The sequence below is a fragment of the Balaenoptera musculus genome, chromosome 3 (genome assembly GCF_009873245.2).
Source record: "Balaenoptera musculus isolate JJ_BM4_2016_0621 chromosome 3, mBalMus1.pri.v3, whole genome shotgun sequence".
Classification (NCBI taxonomy): Eukaryota; Metazoa; Chordata; class Mammalia; order Artiodactyla; family Balaenopteridae; genus Balaenoptera; species Balaenoptera musculus.
In genome coordinates, this window is record NC_045787.1 from 37113107 (window position 1) to 37129419 (window position 16313).

The following is a 16313-nucleotide window of genomic DNA, read 5'->3' on the forward strand; positions in this document are numbered from 1 at the left end:
TTAGTAGTTACCACCAGATTTGTTTTTTAATGGGTTGTAAGAAAAGAGAAATTATCAAAGTGTAACACATCTATTAGGTGTGGGTGTTGCTTGACGTGTGTGTGCATGCATGGTAGTGCATCAGTTTACAAAGTAAGTTGTTCCTTACTTTGTGTAGCACTATAAAAAGTTTGAAAAACATTGAAACAGTAGAGACAGAATAGCATATGGAAATTTGGAATATGATTAGTGTGCTATTTCACAGCAGTAGGAAAAAGAACTGTTCAGTAAAGGATGTTGGGACATTAGCTATCTGTATAAAATAGTAATAAAGTTAGTGCTCTATCACACACAATACATAAAACCATATTTTAAATGGTTTGAAAACTGAAGGTTAAAAACTCCTATTAAGAACTCCTATGAAAATATTAGGAGAAATGTGTAAATGAAATTTCTACACAATAAAAAACACCATGTAAAATTTTAAAGACAAGAAAGAACATTTGCAACTTTTATAAAAAGTACAGATTAGTACTCAAAATGTATAGCTGTCTCATTTACATAAACTGAAGAATTTATAAGCCCAATAGGAAAATGCATAAAGGGTATTAACAGATAAACATACACAGATATAAGTATGCCTAATTCCAGGATGCAAATTAAAACAATAATAGTACAGTTTTTCACACTCAGAAAAGCGAAGAGTTTAATACTGTCAAGGTTGGTCAGGATCTAGAGAAAATTATACTCAAATATGCAGATAGGGGGAAGGGGTAAATTGTCAGGATACTTTGGAGGGCAGTTTGCAAGTATGTATTAAAATTAAAATGTGCATAGTTTCTAACTCAGCAATTCTACTTGTGGCAATTATCCTAGAGGAACACACACAACCATGCCCAGAAAGAGATATGTAGAAGTGTTCATGGCTCATGGTTTACAATAGAAAAAAATTTAAACAAACTCAGATCTAGTGGGTAGAGGCCAAGGATGCTGCTAAACATCCTACAATGCCCTGAACACGCTCCCCCCAACTCCAGCAACAAAGAGTTATCCAACCCAAAATGTCAATATTTATGCTAATGAGAAACCCTAGTGCAAAACAAAAGTTGCTAACAGCCACTACCAATTGTGTTACTATGGGCGATCCCTCTTCTACCTTCTCTTTCACTCTCTGTGTATATTAGGATTCACATTTTTTTTCCTCTGTACATCTACAGTCTACATAAGATTTGATAACTGGCGGTCTGCTTCTGAGAAACATCCTAAACATGTGCACCTCATTGGAGTCATTCTGGGATCTTCCCGGCAACAAAGTGTCTGAGCAGCCAAATGTAAGGGACTCTCGCTTCTTTTCTTTTTTCAATCTGATTGACCAGGCACTTGAACCAGGAATCTGAATGGTCCTAACACAACTTCTTGTCTAGCTGGTCTAAGCGACATGGCTGCCTTTCCTGACCTTGACTAATCTTCCCAAATTTTACTCCATGCCTTAATATACGTTATCTGTAGCTCCAATGCCTGCTTTGTCTACCTCCCTGTCTCACGAGGTCCTTGCCAGGCCAGCTGCTCACATCTCAAAATGATAAATAAAATGTGCCAGTGGAGAGCCTATGCCAACATTACCAGAGTAGTCAAGAAACTGCCAGCTGACGCTTTGATTTTAACCTCTTGGGTTAAACTATAACACACTAATGGAGGCACCAAACACTGTAATATGCACAGAGACAGAAAAAAATAAAACAATAAAGAAATACTCTAATTGCTATAATACAATGACTTCTGAATATTGACATTGGGAAACCTAGCACAGTCATGTTAAAATAGTCCATTATTAAAAGATCAATTTTTGAAACACAGTGACATCAGACAACTGGAAAAAAAACACTTCATGCTTAGTGAAGTCAATTATACTTTTACAAAGATATCCATTATCTCAGCAAATGGAATTTCCAAGACAAACTATTTAGCAAAGGGCAATCAAAATACCTTTGTTTTCATTGTTTTTGAAACTTTTTCCAGAGTCTCATAGCGAATCTAAGTTTCCTTAAAATAGGTATAATTGTATTAATAACACTGCGGAAAGAAACGAGTAACTGGGCATTAAGAAAGACTGCATAGTATGATGGTTAATAGTGTGGCGCCTGGTGCCAGACAGTCTGGGTTCAAAATCAAACTCCCAGCTTACCACCTGTGACCATGGTCAGTTCACTTGATCTCTTTGTGCCTCTTTTTTCCTCATCTGCAAATTGCAAATAGTAATAGTACCCATTGCTTAGGGTTCTTATGAGGTTTAAACTAAGTTATAGGTAGAAATACATACATGGTACATAGTCAATACCATATGTCTGTTACGTAAATGATTAGCAGTATTTTAAAAACATAAAACAAGTAAACAATTAGGTTTTCATGAATCAAAGGTCGTGTTTTTCACTCTCCAAGGCACAGGACCTGTTTCCCAGTCTCAAGCATCTTTGAGTAAATGTGCTATGAACTGGGCCAAAAGTTGTCATGCTGGTCCAAAATCTGCAACTAATGTACTACATTTGTATCTCTCTACAAAAAAATTTTTATCCCAACAGAGAGATCAACTTCTAAAATGGCCAGAGGGAAAAAGAAAATAAGTAACAACACAGAAATGTTAAGCACAATTCAAATAAACAATGATATGACAGAATACGAAAACATTCTATTTATGAAGTAGATTAAAAATCCTGGTGTTAACAATAAGAAGAAAGCCTATGGTTCCTAATAAGCATAAGTACGTCTTCAGATTTAAATTCTATATTTCAATAAAGGCAGTTCCTAAGACCAAACTTCTTGATGGGAAGGCAAACAGAACAACAAGGGTCACAGTTCAGAGATCCTGTGTTTTGAAATTAATGTCAAATCTTTTCTTTTGTCAAATAAAAACAAACCTAGACTTAAATAAGGAGAGACTTTATTCCAAAAGTTTATTGCAATAGGGAAAAATGCTCCAAACTTTGGATCTTCAAGTATCTCACTGTCAAACAGAAAAAGACTTTTATAGGGAGGGGTAAGCAGGCTAGCAGGAACTTTTGAGAAGAAATGAGGCAACCAGTGGGTAGAAGCAGACAGCACGATTGGGCTGTGGTCATGCATTTACTGCTTGCTCAGACCTGGGGCATGCCAAGTTCAGGGGTCTGGGAGGAAATGAAAAGCCTGACTAAAGTTTGATCAGGCCAGAGCTGAAGGTGAGTGACGGACAGTTGTGAACACCTGCTCTCATGAATACTGTAGGAATACTGGTACCAGAAAAAAAGAGTGGTTAGGAGTGAAAGCCTCCAAACGGGTTAACCAGACATCAACTAAAAAGTCCAATTTTTGCTCTCCCTTTGGGCACCTGACCCTTTTTTTCGCGGGCTCCAGCTACCCAGGGTAAGTGAGGGGTGTGCTGCTGCCAGCACTACCAGGCCAATCAAAGAATTTGCAAACTTTTGTTTTCACATAAATCTCTCTTAAAGAAACATTCCATCCTAACAAAGGAAACCAACGACCAGAACGTGCAAAAAGTAAAAGAAGAAGTAGCAACACAGGAGTGTTGTAATTACTTTTTACAAGTAGGAATAAGCTCCAAATACTAGGATGGGGACATCTGGGAACAAACAGGGGTTGCACAAGTCATAAAGATGTTCTTCCCCCCCGGGCTTCCCTTGTGGCGCAGTGGTTGAGAGTCTGCCGGCCAATGCAGGGGACACGGGTTCGAGCCCTGGTCTGGGAGGATCCCACATGCCGCGGAGCAGCTAGGCCCGTGAGCTACAACTACTGAGCCTGCGCGCCTGGAGCCTGTGCTCCGCAACAAGAGAGGCCGCGACAGTGAGAGGCCCGCGCACCGCGATTAAGAGTGGCCCCCACTCGCCGCAACTAGAGAAAGCCCTCACACAGAAACGAAGACCCAACACAGACAAAAATAAATAAATAAATGAAATTAAAAAAAAAAAAATGTTCTCCTACCAGAAAATTCACTGCAAATATTCCACTGGTATCAGATTGGGGGGAGGGGCACACCTTTAATTCATATTAAACAGAAATAGAGAAACTGTTCTTAAGACTAGAGGACAGTTAAAGCCTGGACATATAATTGGATGAAACTTATTAGTGACTTAATAAATAGGATTAAAATTCTAATTATACTTTTAATATTGTTGCTAAAACAGATAACTGCTCTTGCTCACTTAAAGAACTCTGAGATTACTTTTAAAATACTGGAATCCAAAACTGTGAAAAGAGAAAGCAGACTTGAGTTTTATATCAGGATTCTTCGCTTGATTTTCCATAGCAGTCATAGATAACATATTTAATTTTTTTGCCTAAAGGCCTTCCAGCAGATACATGAATTCTCTCAGTGAACAGTGATTTGAACAGATGTACCAGCAAGGTGTGATGAAAACCGAAGAGCATCTGCAAGTCAAAATGAGCCCTCCTCTCGTCCCAGGCGCCCTCCTTCTAGAGAGCATTTAACCCCCATGCTTGGAAAGGCTGCCTCCTCCCTCACACAGGGCACGCTGGCCTGGTCGCACGGGACCCCGTCACACTGTGTTATGACTGTATAAGGTACTGGTGTGTCTCTCCCGCCAGACTGGCAGCAGGCTTTAGTACTTCATAATTCATACAGTAGCTTAATTAAAAATGAAAAATTATCTGGCATTATATTATTTGAAACACAATACACTTACCAGTCAGTGATATGTTATGACTCTTCAAGGAAAGGTTAGAGTATTTTGCCATCATTTCTTCCCGGACAGGTAGACTTGTGAAAGGTGCAGCTGTAAGAATAAGAACATGTGATTACATATTATTATCAAGGTTAAGTGACTGTCTGAAAGCTAGTTCACAACAGCTAAAATGGTATATTGTATACTATTAATGAAAAATAATGTTTTCAGGAAGCTCTGATTCACTAGGTCTTACATGCTCCACAGACATTCAGAAACACACTGAGCTATTAAATATAACAAAATTTCCAATTTTTCTACGTTCTTTTCTTACTGAAAAATCCCTATTGATTACATCAAATGGCTTTAAAAAAAAACCTTTCCTTATCCTAAAATTTGTAGTTTCTTTATAAAACATAAATGAAGATATGGAGAAATTAGATTAGAGTGCCAGGAAAAAAAAAGGACATAGAAAGGCAGAGAGAAGATGAGAGCACAAAAAGGGACAGAGAGACCAAAATAAAGGGCGTAAAAAAGCAATAAGAGAGAGTGCACCGGGCGCTAGAGGACAGAGAACATAAATGGATGGACAGGGAGAGTCTATGCTGCTCTGTTTTCCAGCTACGGTGACGGTCCAGTGTGTCCTCTACCAAACCAACTTTCCGTTTTTCTCTGTCACTTATCTCTTCTTTCAAAAACCTTCATCGAACAAACAAGGTTTCCATTTCCACCTGTCCCACTCTCCTCAAAGATTTTTTTTTTTTTTTTTTTTTTAACACTAGCTACTGTTTCTTTGACTTTAGGACACAGACCTTACCTCCCACGAAAACTACCCCAACCTTACCAAACAAGTCAGAGGAGAAAGGCTCATTATTGTAAACTTGGCTGCATTCCTAAGACCCTTCATTCACTTTAAATTAAACCTGGGCCTTTTTTACACCACATTTTTAACACTCTGCTCAGAAAGTTATTCCTAGTGCAAGATTAGATTTCTAGTTCTTTACATTTCTTAAACGTATGAAAAATGTTATCAAAGCAGGTGATCATTTTTGTTGCTTCAGCTTACACACAGCTTTTCAATATTGCCTAATAAAAAAATCTACCTCGCAGAACCTAGCTCTCCAATTAGCCATGTTCCAGAGCTTTGATCACTTCTAATACAGTCTTGGAAGGTGGGATGCACTTTCCCATAAAATAATCCTTTCACAAATAACATACCTAAATCATACTACCCTCTGACGGTGATTATTTAGGAAAATATGCCCTGAGTTTCTCACTAGGCTGTCAGGAATACAAAACTTCTCCTCCACCCACACCTAATATTCATTCATTCCTATTCTCTCTCTCTGTCACTCTCTCTCAAGCACACACACACATTGCCAAAAAGTCACCTATCAATACGAAAATTCTTTTTTTCTATTACTGGGCATAGCTCACTTACAGGTTGCATTAAAGAGAAAATATCTCAGGAAGATCAAGGCAGATGCTGTTCCCTTCTGGACAGGAAGCCTGGAGGGAACAGCACCTGGGAACAGCAGGTGGGAAAGAAAGGACTGTTCTACTCTGTCATCTGTTCTGTGAAGCTTGCAAACAGAAGCTTTGATATCTTTGCTTCCTTTGCTCAGGAGACCTTTCTTCTTGGCCTAGCCTACTGCAGAGCAGAATGCCATCACGAAGATCTTCACCACACTTTTTATCCCTGAAACAAGCTCATAACCCTTTTGAGATGGTCTGACATTTATTATTATCATTATCATTATCATTATTCTTATTCACAGTATCAGCAACAGTAAGGATGACATAAGCTGAAAAAATGCTGTCATTCTCATTTCACTTAAATAAGTGAACATATACAGTATACATGCTTGATGCCAATAAGGAATATGAAGCTGAGTAAACTTGGTTCCTGGAGGGCTACATGGATCATAATAATGTTGGTTTAGGCCCACAATTTGTGATTGAGAGTCATTAAAACTTCAGAGTAGCACCCATTTATAGTATTGACTGTAACTAGCCTATGTGGTGTATACAAGTTGGTATTTGAGCTACAGAGTATGAAGTGTGATCTACATCTTTGAAGGACTCTGGAGGTAGAATAGAGCTGGAGATAATGCCAAGGAGATGAGCTCTGAGGCTGGGGTTATCTTCCCATTTTGCATCAACAGGATGTGGATGGATGGGTCCGCCTAGGACCTACATTAGAATAAGGAGAGAAAAGGGGTCTAGGCTTGACTTGGGCAAAATTAAGCTTATGGAAGTTGAAGGAATAGGAGGAAAAGGAAAAATCAAGCTTCAAGAGTAGGAAAATTTGGATAGTTCCAGAATATACTAACTGTTGTGACCACTACCAATTGCCAACTCATATATTAAAAATACAAACAGACATCTATAAACCAGCCACCACCTGTATCCTAACTTCCTATTGCCTTTAAAGCATTCATGATCAGGCTCCAGACTCCACTGAAGAAGCCCCAAGTGCAAAAGGGCATGTATAACTGTTGTGATTTTTGTCTTGGGAAAAGTTCCTTTAAGAGTCTTGAGTACAAGAGCAGGGCAGTCTGCAGAAGGTGTTAGAATATTAAAGTGAGAAGTTCATCGTTTAGCCAAGATATTTTTTAATCAAAGAAGTGAGAATGTAAACCTTATTGCTTTCAGTAGGAGGACAGCTGGCAGGAGGCTGACGCAGCTGATGTTAGTGTTTAAAGGACATTGGCAGGAGATTCAGGCAGATGTGGTTTGAATACTTCCCTGAAAGGATTAGGCTGAGTCACAAAAAGAAGTACAGAATGGAGAGTCAGGGATTTGTATCCTGGTCCAAGTTCTGCCACTGACTTGTTACTTGGGGTTTCATTTCATAGAGAAGGGAGGATCAGAAAAGCTGGATAATATTGAGTGATGGTGCCAAGATCATAACACGCATTCCTTCAGTTATCATACTCACTCCTCTATTAATCATTGCTGGAAATTTTCCACTCGGCATTCTTTTACAGGTAGTGGCCAAAATGCCAACATAAAAGAGTAGCTTTTAGTAGTTGTCACAGAGATTAAAAGATTTTTCTCCCTCTACTTGGGCGATGGGGCATGAGGGTGTTGCATCAAAGAACTGTGTAACATTCTAATTTTCACCTGTATTGTTTCATGGGAAATTGCAAAATGATCTCCACTTAGATATCTTTAACATATTACATTTTAAAATGGACATTGCTAGAAGGGTTTATAATTTATGCTATTAACATTTTAAATGAAATAAACATGCTATAATTTCTATTTAATATTAAGGTAACATTTTCACATGTTTAAATGGGGCCCTATTTAATTGAAGTAAATTGGGAAGAAAAAAAGATAAACACTAAAAAACTGCATTGGGTTTTAAGATTTGCTTTTACTTAAGTCAGAAAATCAGTTCAACTATACCTCTGAGAATAAGCATTTTCTCTAACATCCCCCCCGCAAATCTCTTATATTTTAAAATCTTGGAAGGGTCTGGACATCATTTAAAGAAAGGTATAAGAAACAGCTATTAGGATAAATACCATTCCCTGTCTTTCTCTCTCTCATCCACATAATGTATTGATTGCTATCAACATGTATAATTAAAATTATTTTAATAAGTCTTAGTTTTAGCGTTCTGATAAATAGCAATATAAATGTGCAACCCAATTACAGAAACACAGCCTAGGAATGGATAACATATACTATTTATAAAACAGAGGTTTCAAACTCAGAATATATTTCCCCGTGGAAGCAACACTATCAATATACATAACCATGAGATCCCATACCAAATTGTAAAAGCCATTTAAGCCATGATATAGCTGAACTATAGCATTAAAATATCTAATTACCAATACTGCTTGTAAACAATACATTTAGAGTTCTACCGCTGGGCTCTAGGAATATAGGATACCTGTCCCCTGTCCCCAGCGGCAGTAGTAAAAGAAGAGAAGGGGAATACGGCTACCTTGATTGCTAGACGCTATACCCCAGAGACAGTTTGTCAGGAAAAGAAGAGGAAAGAAGCTTTGGCAAGAAAATAAATTCCTGATGGGAACATTTATAAGTCAGACTTTCTAAGTCAGGGACAGGTAACAGTCTAGATAGGGAACTCATATTTTTTTATATACATGGGAACTACTGGACAAGAAGGTCATTTTTAGATTAGTTTAAAAAAAATTAAAGAACAATTAAAAAGCCTAATGACAAAAGCAATGTGTACTTTTACACAGCCTTGTAAAACTATTTTTAAAACTTGGTCACACAGAAATGCAAATAAATTGACCTTTTCTTTAAAATATGATTTTTGCAATAAAATATATTTTGAAGGGCAGTGTGGAAACTAATGTTTCAAACTACCTCCACCTGGGTCATTAAGATATTTTAACAATGAAACTTATGCCAAATAAAACTAGGATTCTGCTCTTTCTAGAGACTGTGGGTTTTTTAAATATTTCACCCACTAGGTTATTCTTTGATAGGACTTAGATTTTGTTTAATGGTTCTCAACTAGAGGTGATTCTCTTCTTCCCCGCACCCTGCCCAGGGGATATTTAACAATGTCTGGAGACATTCAGGTTATCACAACTTGGAGGTTACTACTTGTACCTGGTAGGTTATATTAGTTTCGTAGTGTTGCCATACCAAATTACCACAAATACGGTGACTTAAAACAACAGAAGTTTATTCTCTCAGAGTTCTAGAGGCTAGAAGCCTGAAATCAAGGTTCAGGGCCTTGCTCCCTCTAAAGGTGCTAAGTAAGAATTGTTCCTGCCTCTTCCTAGCTTCTGGTGGTTGCCAGCAATCCTTGGCATTCCCTGGTTTGTAGATGCATCACTCCAATCTCTGGCTCCATTTTTACACATCCATCTTCCCTCTGTGTGTCTGTGTCTCTAGATCCAAATCTCCCTCTCACTTCTTTCATAAAGACACAGTCATTGGGTTAAGGGTCTATCCTAATGTAACATGACCTCATGTAACATGACCTCATTTTACCTTGATTACATCTGCAAAGACCCTACTCTCAAATAAGGTCACTTTCACAGATACCAAGGGTCAGGACTTGAACATCTTTTGGGGGTGACACAACTCACCCACTACAAAGGTAGAGGCCAGTGAGGCTGCTAAGCATTCTACAGGACAGCCCCCCATAGCAGAGAATTATCCAGCCCAAAATGTCAATAATGCCAAAGTTGAGAAATCCTGATTTCAAAACAGGTACATCTTCAACCCTCATTCCTCAGAGTGATTTTTTAAAATCTTCAAATAGCCCTGTAGCCCTGAGGTGCTGTTTTACATGGTTTAGGTGCAGATATTTTAAAGCATGAACATTTCTTGCAGCCCTTCCTATCTTGAGGACCTTTTCCAAAGAGGTACCAAGTGCTGGATGGAGTTTTAAAATGCAAACTAGGAAACCAGTTACAGCTGTTAGCTAGCTCCAGGCTCTTAGCTACATCACAAAAGCACTCTGGGCTTCAAGATCAATCAGATGAGACATCCAAATTCCCTTTCAGGATCTCAGAACTATATAATTATAAGGCAATAGTAAAAAAGATTCTATCTTGAGAGTAGGGATACACTCGTAATGATATGACCACAATAACTTTAAAAATACCAGAAAAATATTTTCAATTAAAAGAGAAACAGCATTTTTAAAGATAACATCTATTATTTCTATACTAACAATATATTATTTGAGATATTTTGTTGTGCATGAATAGTGACTATGTTTTATTAGGAGTAGAGAGTTTATTTTTAGTAAACCATTGTGAGGTTTTTTCCTTCTATGTCAATGTGTGTGTCCTAAGTTGTTTATTTCCGAGGTTCACCTAATATTGTGAAATATGTGAGGCCAACTATACAAAAGTAACTTGAAAAGATTACAATCTAGGACAGACAGCCTCAACACTTATAATCTGTCTCTGTTTGACGGCAAATACTCCTTTGGAAAATCGTACCTAATTACATAAACTGATGACTATTTCTCAGCTATCCTTGTGGTTTGTCTGTTAATTCAAGCTTTCTCAGAGTTGAAATTCTTTTTGCTTTTCAAGCAATCTCAAACTAACAGAAAAGTTTTACATACAGAGTAAAGAATGTTTCCCCTGAAACACTGGGGAACAAGTTGGTCACCTGATGACCCATTCGACCTCAGAAACATTACAACATTTCCTACAAAGGACATAGCCCACTCCACCCCAATACTGCTGTTAAAATCAGGAAATTAGCATTTATGCACTATCATCTCATCCCACATCTTATCTAAGTTTCAACAAAAGTCTTTATAATGTACTTTTTTAGCCAAAGGTTTCAGCTCAGGATCACATGAGCTGCCATGAGCCATGTCTCTCTATTCTCTTCACTCTAAACAGCTTTAGTCTCTCCTGACTTTTATGACCTTGATGCTTATGAAAGTTCCAGGATAGTTAAGTTGTAATACTATTAGATTCAGAGTAGACATCTTTGGCAGGAAAGTCACAGAGGAGATGTTGTGTTCTTCTCACTGCACGCTGTCAGATGACACACAATTTTCTTTCTTTCTTTACTGATTTACACTCTGATCATTTGATTAAAGTGGTGTCTGCCAGGCTTCTCCACTTAAAAGTTATTCTTTCTCCCTTTTCATTAATGCCAATTTTGTGGGAAGTTACTTTGAAACTATATAATATTTTGTGCCTCATCAAACTTTCAATTGACTCATTTAATTAATTAAGTTCAGTATGTACTCATGAATACCTATATAATTCAATGGACATTATTCAGTGCATATGGATACTAGTCCATTAGTATTATTATTTACTTTCATGCTCTGTTTGTCCAGTCGTACCCCCTTCACTTTGGCTTCTGTATCCTTTTGACATCACCCATCATTCTTTGAACACTTCATTGCTTTCTGGCATAAGATGTTCCAGGCTTATCCTATCCTTTCCCCACTCCAGTCCTGATATCAGCCATTTCTACAAAAAGTCCAAGTTATTATTAGTAAAAAAAAAAAAAAATGTATTTAGAATCAAGATTTGGGTGCTAAGTATGTTCATCACTGCTGGGAAATCACTGCTCCATCGCAGTGGGCAGACCTAAGAATACATGTGTACATATTCATACACACACACACAACATATATATAATGGGTATAATATACATACATATATACAGTTGGCCCTTGAACAATGAGGGTTTGAACTTCAAGGGTCCACTTATACGCATATTTTTTTCAAGAGTAAATACTACGTGACTACATGGTCCATGGTTGGTTCAATCCTCAGATGCACTGATGCAGAAGGCTGACTATAAATTATACATAGATTAACCTTTGTGTTCAGGATCACCTGTAAATATATATGACACATATATGCATTATACATATATTTACACATACACGTTTATATTTATGCATCTATTTATATAGATATATATAGACATAAGACATGGATAGAGATAGATAGATATTTAAAGTCATTAATTCACACTAATGCTGCCAACTGCAGTCCAACACCACAAGGTTCATTTTAGTTTTCCCCGTTTATTTCCTTCTTCTCTAGAGAAAGACGTAGATTCTGTTATCCTCACCAGCTTTACTTATTTGATCAATCCCTCCATATATAACTAATCTCCCATTGGCTCCAAAGAGGTGTCTTCCTCACGCACTTAGGCTCCAGCATCCTGCACTGTCTGCTCCTGCGTGCTTTACCTCCATCCTGTGATCAGGATCAGACCTGCATGCCATAGCTGCGGAGAAGCCCTTGTCAGTGCTCAGCTCTGAGGGCTCTCGTCAGACCACCCTTCTGCAGGAACGCCCACCTCATGTGCTTCGGCTCTAATACTCTGCACGGGGCTGCTCTCCTACCTGGGTGCCATCCTGACTGAGCTCAGCTTCTAATTCCCTGATCTGAAACTGTTTGGGTCCCTTCAACAGGGGAGACGCTTCCGCATTTCCCCACCTAATGACTACAGGACTCATTCCCAGAAGGGAGGGAAGGAGATGGGGATGAGAGGTGGGGATAAAAGACCAGGACGAGGAAGAGCCAGTTGAACTAATTCTTAACAAATGTGTATATAATGTAATTTCAAATGTGAGGGTAATTTAGGGTCAAAATTTTGATGCCTCAGATACAACCCTATTAAAGACAGGCTTATATCCAATCCGTTCCTTTAAAGTTTAAATGCCATGAAAGGTAAAAACTGCTAAAGTTTTCTGCTTAGATATAGACTAACAACGTAAGGCATGTGTAGGTGCTCGAATATTTGTTCCAACAAATATTTACTACCGGGCAGTTGCTCTGTGTGTCTCTAGAAGGGAAGGGGGCATTGATCAAGGAAGCATATAAGCAACATCCTCTAGAAGTTAAAAATGATCATTTCAAATGACTCCCCTGCAAACATTTTTCAAAAGATAAGCATGACCCTTTCCTTCGATTTGTTCCCCCATAAGAGTAATAATAATGATTTTAAAATATTCCCATTTATGTAATGTTTCTCCTTCATAAAGATATTTTACATTTCTTATTTAATTAAAACAGCCCAAAAGAGTTAAGGTGAGTCCTTGTGCCAACTTTATTCCAGGACTCAAACTGAGTCAGCAAGCCCTACAGCCCAAATCTAGCATTTGTATCCACACACTCTGCTCTCTGTCAATGATTCCAAACTTTCATAGACATACCCACTCATCTCAGAGAGACAACTGAGTTTAAGAACACAGTATTTGGAATCGGACTGAACAGTGCTAAATTTCCTGCTCTACTGCCTAATTATGTGTACTTAGGCAACTATTTAGCCTCTCTGAATTCCAATTTCCTCATCTGAAAGTCAGGGATAATAAAAACTAACCCATAGAGCTATAAACTATATGGTGCAATGCCTGGCACACAGTTGTTACATAGTAAATATGATACATTTATGATAAAAAATGATAAACATTTTTATTTTTAAAATTTGGCCCCAAATCTTAGGTTTATAGAACACCTACTTCCAAGTAGTTCAAAAGCACCTAGGTGAAAAATAGCCAGTAAACTTCACAATGGTCTTTAGCAAGGAGGAAACTGAACCTCACCGAGATCGATACAGTATCTATAAAGTGAGATGAGGCTGCCTCACAATTTTTAATTCTGCCTTGAAATGAAATGTTAACTTCATGCCTTTTATATGTCACATTCTTCCATAATTTTAGCTTAAGTGGAGCTTAAAGGACAGGACTTGTGCTACATACACACACAGACATCTGCCATACATATATACATCATTCTATTTATTTAAAACTTTGTTAATTTACTCCACCTTCATTTGTTTCCTACTTTTCTCTTTGGAAGTCTGCTCTAAGTGTCAATTTAAACCTGACTCCCTCATACCAAGGGAATACCTATCCAACAGTGCACTCTCTAGGCCATATCATTTCAAAGCAGTGGTTTTCAACCTGCTTAGGATCATATGATTAAAATCACACGGGAGCTTTTAAAACTCCTCACGTGTAGGCTGAATCCCAGGCCAACTGAATCAGAATTTTTGAGGGCAGGATCCACGTATCAGCATTTTTAGTGCTCGCTGGTTATTCCAACATACAGCCAAGTCGAGAACCAAAGTTCTAGGACACACCTAGAATGCGTTGGTCCTCAGAAGTGCAGTACTCTCAGGTGAATGATAGGTGAATCAGGGATACGCAGGGTGTAGAAAACGTCCTTGACCATTCTTTATAAGTGGTGTGAATGAAAAAGAGAAAGGTGGCTGCAGAGCAGGGTGAGGAAATTTAGAAACTGAGGCAACCCAAAATGTTTTGTCCAAGGTGTTAACAGCTAGGCCTATTAAAGGACATTTATTAAAAAAATGAGTAATCTTATTATTTGATTATCTTTCCATCTTCAAAGTATGTTACCAAAAAATCTACATGCTATAAGCGCATAAAAAATGAATTCCTATTAAAGGTTCGAAACCTTGTGTAGAATAATATCCTGATTTTAGTTACTGATGGGCAATATTTGCAAACTTGGAGGTGGTCTGTTATCCTAATTAGCCGCTAATACTTTGAAATTTATAACACAGTAACTTGCATTAGAAAGTACGTTAGATGGGATACTTTCACCATAAAAAGTAATTATAAACAGGTGAAGCTAAAATGGCAAATCTGGTGTTGGTTTCCGTGATGCTTTGAACCAAAATCCCTCTTTCAGTGTGTTAATAATACAACCACAAATACAAAGAAAAACCCATGGTCTTTGTTTTCAAAGACCAAGGTAGAAAAGAAGATACACACATTATCCTTAAGTCGTGGGGCTTTGTTTGTTTTGTTGTTGTTGTTATTTCAGCTCAGCTCTAAAAAACATCATCAAAGCCAACCCACCTGCCAGGAAGGGAGGAGGGGATATTTAAGCCTCACTATCGATTTAAGTAAAGGGCCTTGGGAAATGTGGCTTTCAGAGATCCTGCCACTTTAGCAGAGACCAAGTCGCTGCCTTGTTCCTGCCCGCACCCTTACGCCCTTTTCCTAGGAACACCCAGACACTGCCCTACTACCCACGACCCCGTCTCGTAGGGCGCTGTTCGTTCCAGCGGAGGAGCCCGAACCGCACCGGTCTCTCGGCCAGTTTAGATAACCCTAGCGTGGCAAACGGGCGGAGGCGGACGCCGTTCCCCACCCGCGGTCGCCAGTATCCCCGCGCCTCTGCCCCAGGATCCCCGCGCGCTCTCCGCCCTCTCCTTGGCCCTGCAACCATCACACCTGGGGTACGGCCGTCCTCCGAGCTCCGGCGCACAGGGGCGAGGAGGCACAGGAGGAGCAGCGGCAGGGGCGGCGGCCGGGGCCCCCGCAGACTGGGGAGGGAGCGCATGGCGCCAGCAGGTCCACCGCGGTCCTCGCGCACCCACCGCCGTCGGTGCCCGGATTCGCTGCGCACACTCGCCGGCGGCCCGGCGCCCGCTGCCAGGCCCGGGGGCAGGACACTCGAGAAAAGGCGGAGTGGGAGGGGCCGGCCGCCCTGCCCTCCTCCCCTGAGACACTCTCACCGTGCCAGCAGGACACCCAGAACTGCGCCCGGCCCTCCATCAATTATGCAGCCCGCGGCCGGCGCAGGAGCGCCCGGATGTGCGGTGGCCACCCCCGCGCCGCATCCTCCCCCGCCTCCTCTCCGCCCCAGCAGGTCAGGGAGGGAGATTGCTGAAGATGCTGGCAGGTGGCGCCTAGCCCATCTCCTGCGAGAGAGGTCGAAACTCCTAATATCTATATATCTATAGATATATCTGCAGACTATCCTTTGCAGTTCATCTGAAGCAAGGTTCACTTATTTACTTTAGTGGGACAGAGGCTGGGAACGCGTTTCAGCTCCCCCGGCCATTCTGGGTTAAGAAGGCTTATGTGTGAGCTGGTGGAAGGCGCTATCCAGCTGCCCTGCATCCTGGACTAATCTGTCTTTGCTCTGCCTACCAATCGCACACAGCCTCCTCTCCAGTCTCTGAAGGCTTAACCGGTTCGCTCTAGATTAAGGTTTCAGAGTCTCAAGAGTCCCGCAGTCTGTTTTCCTTTTTCTTTTGTTTGCTTAACCTAGCAGTTTCCGAGAAGCCACGTAGAGCTCAAGAAACAAAACTATGGGAAGTAGATAACTGTGTAAAATGCACAAGCCTGTAGACCTTTGTCAAACTCCAACACCGTTTAAGATAATGTTATCCCTTACTTACTGTAGC

General features: G+C 39.7%; 1 protein-coding gene across 3 annotated transcripts in view; it reads right to left on the reverse strand.

The window, feature by feature from the left end:
- Positions 1-15706, reverse strand: part of EMB (embigin) — a 49017-nt gene extending 33311 nt beyond the window's left edge. Inside the window, exons 1-3 of one of the 3 annotated variants that reach the window (XM_036845476.1) lie at positions 15639-15706; positions 4674-4763; positions 2165-2218 (exon numbers count right to left, since the gene is read on the reverse strand). In XM_036845476.1, the coding sequence (XP_036701371.1) occupies positions 2165-2218; positions 4674-4763; positions 15639-15678 (184 nt within the window). In that variant the 5' untranslated portion in view covers positions 15679-15706. Of the gene's footprint in view, positions 1-2164; positions 2219-4673; positions 4764-15354 lie in introns of all 3 variants that reach the window. The other 2 variants (XM_036845474.1, XM_036845475.1) reach the window with 2 other exon arrangements.
- Between the last annotated feature and the right edge of the window lie 607 nt (positions 15707-16313).